The sequence below is a fragment of the Pseudonaja textilis genome, chromosome 9 (genome assembly GCF_049901715.1).
Source record: "Pseudonaja textilis isolate UNSWEBS1 chromosome 9, rPseTex1.2, whole genome shotgun sequence".
Lineage (NCBI taxonomy): Eukaryota > Metazoa > Chordata > Lepidosauria > Squamata > Elapidae > Pseudonaja > Pseudonaja textilis.
Window position 1 is genome coordinate 24,974,666 of NC_141998.1, and position 11,768 is coordinate 24,986,433.

The 11,768-nt window shown below is 45.3% G+C and overlaps 1 protein-coding gene across 1 annotated transcript; it reads right to left on the reverse strand.

Annotated features, from left to right (window-relative positions):
• Positions 1-4,901: 4,901 nt before the first annotated feature.
• RNF26 (ring finger protein 26) lies at positions 4,902-10,534 on the reverse strand. Its single transcript, XM_026709080.2, has one exon. The coding sequence runs from the start codon at positions 9,633-9,635 to the stop codon at positions 8,208-8,210; it is 1,428 nt and encodes a 475-aa protein (XP_026564865.1). The 5' UTR covers positions 9,636-10,534; the 3' UTR covers positions 4,902-8,207.
• Positions 10,535-11,768: the final 1,234 nt, after the last annotated feature.

Sequence of the window (11,768 nt, forward strand, 5' to 3'; positions counted from 1 at the left end):
TTTTTTTCCTGTGGAAAACCAGCAAGGGAAAACTCTGTTGCTAATTTACTCCGCTCATAACATGTACAAATGTTGAGCACTTCATTTGTGGCTTTTCCAGGTCTGCAGAAACCATTCGCGGTGGATCTGCGAGAGAAGACTGCATGAGAAACTGGAAGAGGTCAAGTTCTCACTCGCCTTTTCTGCCCCAGATTGTGCAGAAGACCCATTTTTATCCATCAAGGTATGTTCCATCACTGAGGATGATTAGCTATTTAATGGCTGCTTTGTGCTCCGGAATCAAAAGTTCAGAACTTTTTCCAAAAAAGGATTTACATGTCAGTCTCTATCGGTATTTTCCGCCTCTTGTTCCTTGTAGAGGAACCGAGCAATGAGTAAACATTGACTTAACAATAGAGTTTCTGGAAGAGAAAAATATTTAATTTTCTCCCTGCAGAATATTAGCGACGACTTGGAACAAATGGGCAGCTGGTGAACACTCAGGCATTAAGTGACTTCATCTGTCATTTCTGCATGACAGCAACCAATGATTCACAAGCATCAGCAGAACACTGTTACTTCAGTCAACAGCAAGGGCATAAAGTTTTCCCCGTCTTCTTCTCACCAGTTCTCCCTTTTCTTTTGTCTCTCAAGAGAGTCAGGAACTACTTATATCCAAGAAAATAGAAACATTTTCATCCTTCCTCGCTCTGGAATGCTCAATCTCAACATCAGTGAGATGTTGGCTGACATGTCCTCTTCTGTGGTCCTCTTCTGTTGGAAGGCATTCTTTCTCTTCCCACATTTTAGGCATGGAGAGGACAGCAGTCCGGCAATGTGGCGCATATCCAGTGCCCATAGAAATGGGAAAGCTTTCTTGCCCTGGGCAGGCCACGAACAGGATTTTGGCTACACTTTATGGACACCCTGCTCCGCTATGGCAAGACAGGACCAGGAAACAGAGGGTCGAAAAAGAGTATCCTCAACTAAGCCGTTTCCAAAGATTAGCCAAACAGGTGACAGTTTTGACCATCTCATCTATTTGCAGGTGGCCTGAGCGCCCACGCCGGTTATACACCATGGGAAGTGCTGTCTAGAAACAACCTCGTGGATTATGGCAAACGCAACCTTGGCTCACAACTAAGCGCCCAGCTCTGCTTTATAGCTGCTGGAAATAGAGCCGTGAAGAGAAATATAGCAGGGAAACTTGGAATCCCAGCAGCGATTGTCACCTGTCTGCAAAACGCCATCTAGGATAAACAGACACACAGGGCAAAAAGGCATTGATTTTTTGCATGCCGCTTGATGTTCTTGATTCGGTGCCAAATCAGATATGTTTTGAGGATTGTTTTAAAATCTCGTTCCCATAAGTTTGAAAGGTTTTTTTTTTTTTTTTTTTAAAGTCAATTCCATTGGGACTAGAACTTATTCTACCCTCCATTATAAATAGACACAGATATAGAATGAGGAAGAGGACAGTTTAGCCAGAGGAAAAAAAAAAGTATTTGATATTTGAACTCGTATCGCCCCCCAAATGTAATTTTTTTCCAAAAAGGGGCTTTCAACTGGATGAGAAAAAAAAGGAGGAATGTTTAGAGAAGGGCTGCAGTGGAGGGAAACGACCTTACGCTGCCCAGCACAAAGACAGTTTCCTCCTCCAGAATTCCCTTGGTCACTCATGGGAATTTATGTAGATCTTGGATTGCTGATGCAGTGGTGGAAGAATTAATTGCATGTATGAACCCCAGAACTGGTGTTTGGAGGAAGGAGGCTGCAGTGATACTGATGTTGTCCATGGTACGAAATTGGGACCAAAATATTTTGCTGCTCAAAGTAAAGGACAAAATTGTTCCCTCCCTGCAGGGACAGAGAGAGAAAGAGACACACAAGCACACTGGAACCTAATTCTTTCAACCCTTGATTGGTGGTTCACTGATATCACTCTGTCTTACGCATCATACTAAGCTTCACGTAGCCAGTGGATATCCAATGCAGCAGGCTATACTGGTAGTCTTCAACTTACAACCATAAGCGAGCCTAGGATTTCCACTGTCACTCACAATGGTGATTGAGGCAGTCACATGACCAGAAGCGATTTCACTTTTTTTGCAGCCGTTAAGGGAGTTATTATATTCCTGTGGGTGGGTTTTTGTTTTTGTTTTGGTCAGAAAACACTTGAAAAGGCCGGAAACTGGCAAAAAAATGTTATAAATCAGTCATGGGACTGTAGAACGTTGCAATCAGCCATAAAGGTGAGCCCGTTGATAAGTGGTTGCCGAAATGTAGTCATGTGACACCCCAGGAGTGTGCATGCGGCCGTCAGAACTCTGGAATCAGGTCATAAGTGGCTTTTGGAGACTCTGTCATAACATTGAATGGTCGTAAATTAAGGCCTATTTGTAACTTTAGGGAATGGAAGAATGAAGGCATGGGCCCATCAATTGTGGTTTATGCAATGAATGTGGTGCAACAAGTGACTACAGCAGAGTGACAAATGTATTTGGGAAATGCTGGGTTTCTTGGTTTAATGGCCATGATTTAAGAAAACCAATTGACTGATATTTCAGAGGTCAAGCGGCCTTAAGAGGCAAGAAGGAACAACCCTGTACCATCCAAAGCTTTCTTCAGTCAAGAGGGGGAGCATTATACTGTTTGAGTAGCCCCTATAGGGAGGCTTAAGTAACAGTAAAAGAATTGGAAGGTACCTTGGAGGTCTTCTAGTCCAACCCCTTGCTCAAGCAGAACCTACACTGTTCCAGATAAAATGGTTGTCCAGTCTCTTAAAAACCTCCAGTGTTGGAGCACCAAGTTCTGGAAGAAAGTGATTAATTGTGTCAGGAAATTTATCCTTAGTTGTAGGTTGGTTCTCTCCTTGGTTAGTTTCCAGATGTGCCCCAAGACAGCCTCTATCTCTTGCCAAGGGTGCTCAACAGACCGTGTTTTCTCTGGCAGAAAGCGAGCGATTCTGTTGAAGATAAGCTGCATGTGTTCTGTTGTGGTCTTGTAATCATCCTCAGGAAATTTCCACAGAGCAGTTCAGGAGGTCATTAGCCAACCACATGGCTTTTTATACGGAATATCAGCGAGGGCACAGAGGCAAGTTTCGAAAGGACACGCTGTTCTAATTCACAAACTGTAAATCAGGGTTATCTCGGATGCGTGTTGATTACCTCAACAGATTGCGATGTCTCAAAAGTTCTTCTGATGTCCGGTTCAGATTCTTTCCTTTAAGATGAAATCGGTCAGATATGCGCCTATTTTATTTTATTTTTTTGCTTGTCCTGTTTCATTTTGATGGCTGAAGATGGGGTTTCTCGCAGGAAGTAAAAATGCTTAGAAAACAGCGAAGAGGGGGCAAAACTAGGAAAACTCCCTTCACTTTTTCCCAAAGTTGATATCATCAGATTAGAGGGAGGGAACTGGGAAAGAATACAACCCACTTCAGTAAAAGACTTCAAGCTTCCTCTTCAAGTTTTCTCAATTCAGGCTGGTGATTTGAAGACCTTGCTGAAGGATAAGCTCTATTATAATTTAGGAGACCGAGATTGCAACTCTTCTATCATAAATGTTTTCACCGGTTGAGTGTGTGTTTTTAGTAAGTTCACCAGCATTTTTTTCCGCTTATCTTCGAATCCCAATCAGATTTGTCTAGTGGAGAATTCCAGTGACTCACTTGACTTTGTTCTTGCCATCTTGGGCAAATTTTGCAGAGACTTGCACTGGCCACCCCAAGCCTCATGATCTGGTCTGGCTGGATTTCAGCTGTGCTTCAAAAGGGATTTCCCCTTCTAAAAGCAATTATTGGAATTTAACTCAGAGCTGCACCCAAGATAGCAATAAGCAATAGCACTTAAGACTTACATACCGCTTCACAGTGCTTCACAGTCCTCTCTGAGCGGTTTACAGAGTCAGCCTCTTGCCCCCAACAATCTGGGTCCTCATTTTATGGATCTCGGAAGCCTGGAAGGCTGAGGCAGCCTTCATCCTGGTGAGATTCAAACTGCCAAATTGCAGGCAGCTGGCAACAGCAGAAGTAGCCTGCAGTACTGCACTCTGACCACTGTGCCACCATGGCTCAAACAGATACAGAAAAAGGACCCTCCCTTTCAGTTAACAGATTAGGGATTAAATCCAGGAATGGGGAGGACCAACCTCAAAGCTTCATTCAGATACTGGTACCTTCTGAAAGGATACCGACGTTACAACCCCCAATAGCTACAGAAAATGAATTTCCTTCGATATGATCAAATTACCAAATAATTGAATTAAAGCTGCCTTTTATGTACTTTTGATTTGCCTTCTGTAGCTGTGTTTGATAAGCAACGATTCATGGCATATTATAGGAATCCAGTAGTTGGGATTTGCTCAACAAATGAGAAGCTCCCAAGTGATTTGCCCAAGTCTGATCTTTCAACCGAGCTGGGATTCCCACGCATTTCCCAAGCCACGTTCTTTCTGCAACCTGTTGGCCCGGAAAGCATAAAGAACTTTCCACATGTTTAGAAATTTAAAAGGACCCAGAGTGTGTCGTCTCTTGAAAAAAAAAAAAAAAATTAAGAAAGAAAAAGAGTAGCAGAATATATTTTCTGGAAAAAAGCTTTTTTTTTTTAATTGGTCAAGTTGTTTACATAATGCGAAGTTCACCCAAGCAACCAAATGGTCCCTCCAGAGAGGCAGTCGGATTGTGAGAACACAACAACGCACAGGAAGGGGGTCGGAATGCGTAGCACATTGGACAAGGCACAGATTAGGAGGAAGCGGCAGCCTCTTTACAAGCAGAGCAGACACTTCTGCTGTTAAAACTACACTTATCTTTTCCTTTCTCCAACTTTCCCTCTACGGTCGGCACCATGGAATTACCTGCACATGATAAACATTCACAGGCTGAATAAAACCAAAAGGACATTCTTCAGAGACGGGTGGAACAGGCAAGGAAGAATATATTTTATTCTAACTTCTCTGAAATCCTCAAGTACAGATCAGGATGCACAAAGCCTTATCAAGCGTAAAAAAAAAGAGAGAGAACTTTCTTCCTCGTTTGCAGGTAAAAAGGACTGGATTAAACAACAAGGTACATCTCCCAACCCTGAACCCAGGTAAATTCAGGAGGATGGTATAGCATTACCCTCCCAGGCCTAGTAACCTTTAGAGAAGATGAACCTATATCTTTGGGCTGTCCCAGGTGGGGCACTAGAAGCCTTTAACACAGAGGTCTCCAAACTTGGCAATTCTAAAGATTTGTGGACTTAAAACTCCTAGACCAGCACGGCCAGGTGGGGAATTCTGGAAATTGAAGTCCACAGGTCTTAAAAGTTCCCAAGTCTGGAGAGAGACCCCTGCTCTAAACCATCACCTCTACTTGGCTCCTGGGTGGTGGAAGTCTGTTTAGCGTCCCCGTCTTTAATTTATAAGAAGCATTTACAAAAAGCATGAGTGTTATAAAAAGAGGAGTCCTTCCTTGCATGTGGAAGCTGTACAGCCTATTTTATTTATGATGTTAACCCCAGTTATATCTCTGGATCCAGCCTGCTGCTATTCGCATTGGATTTCTCTTCCCTGACCTGAACAGCTCCTCCTCTGCGTGCACACAAGCACAGGCCTTCAGCACTGCCAGCATTAAGGCACTCAGTTTAGCAATTGGTCAATTCCCTCGTTTTACCCCTCCAACTCCTGAGAATCCTGCAGCTTTTCCCAAAATAAAAGGAACTCGGTTCTCTGCTACAGTCAAGCACTGTGCATTGCCAATTTAATTCTAAGGTTTAAAATCAGATTAGAAAAAGAAAACAACTTTACTTTCAAGTAAAACAAAATTAAAAACCAGCATAGATGATGGCTGGGGTTTTAATGTCTCCCTGGCTGCGGATGCAGTAAAAAATAAAACCAGTTGCATCCATGAATAAAAATAGCTCCTCCTTTTGTTTTGAAGGAAGAAAACAAATGGTTCAGGCAGGTGAAAAATGTAGCCAAGATTGGTCAAAGGACAGCAGAGGCCTGGGCTGTGATCCTTATACACCTGTAGCCAGAGAAACACAGACAGCAGCAAATTCTACTTTATACAATGTTCCTCTTGCAAACTGATGATAAATCTTCTCGAGAGAGAGATTTCTTCCTTGAATTTGGATGGCACACATTCAAAACCCTGCTGTTGAGAATGTTTACAGCTGACTTCGGCATCCCAGTCTAGCAGGATAGGAACTCTGGTTGTTGTTGTTTTTTAATGCTGGAAAAATCTTGCTTTGTGCAAAGGCAGGTTTAGTGCCCTGAAGGCTTTGGACTTGAATTGCACAATCTCCAAAGATACCTCAAGCAACATCTCAAAAGCAGAGCTTCTGAAATGCATTACTCAAGACAGGCACTGAGCCCTGCCCTCCCAGCCTGTGTTAGAGGCACCCGACTTTTCCACAGGATGCCTCAGCCTTCTCGGCAAACCTTCCTGGAAAAGATACACTTCTTAAAATCAACAGGGCTGGATTCCATGCAAACGTGCCACATTCTCAAACCCCCCACCTCTGCAAAGGCTACTTCAATTTGGCCCATTTGCATAGCTGGGATCCAGCCATTGTGCGCTGCAGTTTCAACCAGGTTCCATTTAGAGAAGGAACAGCTATCAATAATTCAGCCATTCCACACACACACAAAAAAGAACAAATATCTTCAGGATTTTAGCCTGAAGATTTTTTTTTTCCAATTAAAATATTAAAGAAAACAACTGATTCTACTAGGTGGGTGCACTTATCGCCCAACAATTGGCACACTCAGGACTGGCCTTCGAAGCAATCCTGTGGACATTTAATGACTGCCTCTCAAAACAACAATCTCTCTTCACCCAAAAGTCAAGCAAACCACTGTAATCACAACTGCCTTCTTTACTTAGAATTACCCTTGCAGGATCTACAAAAGGGGCACCCAACCTTGGTAGCTTGAAGACCTGTGGACATAAACTTCCAGAATTCCCCAGCCAACAAGGTTGGACACCCCTGACTGACAATGTCTCCTTAGAAGCCCCAGCAACTCTGCTTTCCAGAATTAAATTATGACATCAGGAACTTAGTGTTCTAAAACCAGTTCAGATTAGGAATCGTAAAAAGCCTTTTCACTGGCCAAACCCATCAATTTCACTTTTACCTTCCATTGCTGCTTATAAGAGCCATTTGCTAGCTAGCAAACTGTAGTTGGTGCTATTAGGTTCCCAAAATTATCCTCCAAAGAGGAGGAAAGGGAATTAGTTGTGCAACAGAGCTGGAATGTACTATTTTGCATAGATAACCTGTGGAAATTGCATGCTGATAGAATACGACCTTCCTTAAGTGTAATAAACTAATCTATGAAGCATCTACCTGCTGTCACAGCTACAGTGTCCAGCTTATATTCTCAGGAATCTGGACAAACATATATAGAGTCTTGGAAATAATATTTGGACTCATGGTATAAAACTGGACATCGAGATGGTCAGTAAGAACTATAATCTAAGACATTAATTGTGCCTTGTGAAACTTTACAATGTATGGCTGTGATAAATGCACACTAGGTTAACATCCGCTTCGGTGGGTAGCACCAAACTCTTGCAGATCAAGGTTTGGAAGTATAGACTTCTCTAGAAGCAGAACTTAATAATAAGTGTGTTACATGAGTCAGGCAATGTTCTACAGAGATCAATAAAACTATCAGAGGTGAAGTTACAATGAACTTTAAAAAATAAAGAGTGGCAGGACACATTCTGACTCCAATAATAGAGGCAGAATTACCTTATTCATATTTTCAGACCTGTTTATCAGCTATGCCCCCTATAGACATCTTTGTTCCAAACACCAATTGATAGAAAACCCAACGTATCAGGAATCCAGCACCTGTGCATTTGGTACTCTGGATGAAAAACAGCCATTAGACTCTTTTAGCCTTACATCTGAATATGGGCACGATTTCACCATCACCTCTCACAACAGGAAGTTTCCCAACTATTAACTGTGATCAGCAATTGGCGTGTTTTCTTTTTCCCTTATGAAAGCAAGAAACCATAAAAACAGAAGTGCAAAAAAACAATTCATAGCATTTTTCAGGTTCCGCTAATTGCAGCTAGTGTCCCTGGAATTTTTTTTTAAAGGGGGGGGCGTTACTCAGTGTTGACACCGAGAGCCGTTACCAGCTGTTACAGAGGTCCAAAGGCCAGGGACCTCTTGTGCTTTGGCAAAAAGCACGTGGGAAGGAGATCAATCTGCTTCCTGCAGAGCTCACAGGTAGACGTTGAGAGTCTGCAGGATCATTTGTCTGCATAGTGGGCAGTTGCGTTGGTAGATGGCCTGCTGCAGCAAGATCTCAGTGCATTCTTGGCACAGGCAAAGGTGCCGGCAGGGCAGCAAGAGGACTGTCTTGGTTTGATCCTGGCAAATGACACACTTCTTCCGGTCTTCTTGTTCTTTAAGAAGCCGCCAAGGGTCGTTGTCTTCATCCAAAGCATTGAGTTGCTCTTTTTTTGCAGTTTTGGCCTGGGAGGCACTTGGTCCTTCCCCCTGAGGCTGTTGTGTGGCTGTTCCCAGATCATTGTCCATTCTGGTCTGGTCCCTGCTGCCTCTTTGGCGGGGACGTGGGGTCCCAGTTGGCCCTTGTCTCCGTGGATATGGTTCTTCTAGAGCCAGTCTCTGTGCCACAGCAGCTCCGCCTGCCCTTTCTTGGGGAGCTTCAAGCACCAGCTGTGGTTGTTGTTCTCCCTGCTGGTTAGCAGCCCAGATGTTCCTGTTCCAACTAAGCACCTCAAGACCCCAGTCTGCCAACCTACGCCAGGTGTGAGAGCTCAACAGCATCTCCAAGGACAAGAGCATGATGTGATAAAGGCGTTGCATGTCCCTGAGCAAGCGATGGTAGGAAGGCATCGTGTTCAAATAGTCGGCCACTTGGTTTGCCAGGGTCCAAGTCAGCTGAGGGTTCAGGATGAAGATGCTGATGACAAGAATTGCAGACAGCAACACCATGCCATACAGGTTGACAAATAAGACATTGATCAGCAGCTTGCTCACTGAGGCCAGGAGATCAACGGCCAGCTGGCAGGGAGTCCACAGGAGAATGGCCGTAGCAATGGCACTGCTGGAGAGGCGAGCGAGAAAGGCAACCAGGAGGTCCGTGATCCTCAGAAAGGGGCCAACTATAGTGTCCCACAGGGCCAGCCCCACTGCAAAAAGGTTCTGAGTTCCAATGAGGCAGATGTTGATTATGCTATTGATGAAGTAAGCCACAAGGCTCATGGCTATGGCGCAGACTTCACACATCTGTCTCAGAAGCGTCTGACCAGAGCCAATCAGGTTCCAGAAGCCTCGGTGCATAATTTCTTTGCTTCTCAAGCCCAGGTGGGTGAACAGGTGGCCCAAGACTTTCAAACTCTCCATGCTGGAGCAGAGTCCCCTCAACAAGTTGAGGACAGCGTGCACGGACCCCAGAGTCAAGTAGTACAAGGCCTCCAGGATGCATAGCACAACGACCAGGATCCCATTCCAGAACTGGCCCAGACAGGCCACCGTAGCACTGGGCAGGTTGTAAACGAAGGCGAGGAGCCAGATCAAGATGGAGAGAAAGCTGGAAACGAGGAAGAAGTTGATGTCCAGCAGGATTACCAGCAGATCCAACACTATCCCCATGCCATTGATCACCAGGAACACTAGATCCATCACGGAGCTCTTGAAGAATCAGCCACCGCCAAGAACCAGCCGAGGCCGACTGCCCGGCTTCTTAAAGGCAGCAGGAAGGAGAGGCGCGTCGTGCGTTTTTGCGCCCTAATTTTGTACGTTAAGGGGGTGAAAAAAATAACGCTTTGGCAACCAAGTCCTGCAAAAGTCTTTGCTTGCTGGGCATCAAGGGGCAAATGGCTGGTCCAAATTAAGCCCCCCCAGGTGGACAATTCCTTTCCCCAAAGGGAGGCCAGTCCTTGCCTCAAATCGAGGCAGGGGGGCTTGCAAACCACTAGGCCCTGTCCATGGAAGCCTGGGAAAGACCCCTCCCCTTCTTTGAGGAGGGGGGATGCTTTTTCCTCCCTCTTCTCGCCCCCCACCCCGGGGTCTTCCTTGCTGAAATGTATTTGAACCTGACTCTTTCTTGCTTTCTGTCCAGAGAAGCTGCCAGTCCAGCCTCTTAATTCAGTTCAGTCTGGGACCCCTTTCAAAAGGGGGAGGGGGGTTGCAGGAGGTCATGCCATAGGTCGAAAAAAGGGGGTTCTTTGAGGGGGGGCGCAAGAAGAGCGCCCCAAAACTACTGAGGAGGGGGCTCTGGAGTGGGGGAGGGGAAGGTGCACGGGAATCCCCTCCCCCCAGGGGGCGTCCCCCCCCCCCGCCGTGAAGTCCCTCCACACGGAAGGCCGCGGCCTCGTTCCTCCGCCTCGCCAAGCCGGGGTGGGGGCTGCCTCCTTGCCCGCCGCGAGGGGCGCAAGCGACCACTGCCCCTTCAAGCGCCACGACCGACTCCCCACTAAGCGTTCGCCTCTCTTCTGCTGGGCGCCGCCATCTTGGAGGGGGGGGAGCGGTAGCCACGACGTCCAATCAGCGAGCGCAAAACCGAGGGACGTTGCGCTTTCCCTCTCTTCATTGGCCGCAGCGGCTGTTGTTTTTCGCCCTGCCGGCGCCGCGATTGGTCCGTTTTGAAAGTCGCCTTTCGGGCGGTTGACGTCGCTCCGAGCGGGGGGGGGGGGGGAGCGTGAGGGGCGTGGCTTCCAGAGGCGAACGGCGGGAACGAGTAGGTCACGTGATTCGAGGGAAAGGGGCGCTCCTCACTTTTTCCCCGCCTCCGAGGGGGCGGAGCTTTGGGAGCCCTGAAAATAATAGCTGAAATAATGAATTTTAAATATAGTGTTTGTGGTAAATCCGTTATTAATCTAGTGATATTTTATTCTTCAGCCATTAGGCCTTCTTTAATCTTACATAGCTTTTAATATTTTTTAAAAATAGGGCATTTTTTTAAAAAAAAGTGCTTTGAAAAAATTAATTTAATTTAATTTTAAAAAATTAATTTAATTTTTTTTAAAAAAATGTAGGAAGGCTTTTTGGCAAAAGTTAAGGCATATATTTTCACAAAAATTATTTCAAATTTCACACTGTTTTCTCACCCTGTGGAGATTTTATTATTTATTGACCGATCGATCGGTTGGTTGGTTGGTTGGTTGGTTTATTTATTTATTTAGCCTTTCTGTGAAGGTTAAAAACAGCTTCCCCAGTTCTGGGGAAGGCTCCAGACATGTCAAACTCGAATTCTTGCCTGGGTCCTAGGAAGCTAGGAAGAAGAAGAAGGAGGTGCATTTATGACGGTTATAAAGTCTTTGGGTGATATGATCACCATCTGCAATCTCCACAACTCACTTCCGACAAACAAAGTTAATAGGAAAAGTTGGATTGACGTAATGTCCATATCAAAAAAAGGTCATAAAATCGGGCACGAGTCACTTAACTATCATCTCACTTAGCAATGGACGTTCCAGTCCCATTTGTGGTCATAAGTCAAAGACCTTGTAACTGTGTTGAGTTTTCCTACCAAATTTGTTGGCAAAACAGAGGAAAGAACCCACAAGATCTTCAGCAAAGCTGCCAGAAGGATGGAATATTTATTCTCAGCTCGGTTTCCGCCACCTGTTTGATAGGCAGGAAGGAGCTACTGTTAATTTCAAGTCTTTCCTCCGATGCATGCCAAGAACGGAACTTGGCACGTTCACAGACAGAGCCTTGGAGCCGAATTGTCATCGGAAGAGTAGCTGGAGTCTGGAAAGGCAGCTCTGGCAAGGGGGAAACTCCCTTACTAGCGTTGGAAGCACAGAGGAC

Bases quoted from the DNA above. Each gene is read 5' to 3' on its own strand.
- RNF26 (XM_026709080.2), bottom strand. From the start codon at position 9,635: ATGGATCTAGTGTTCCTGGTGATCAATGGCATGGGGATAGTGTTGGAT.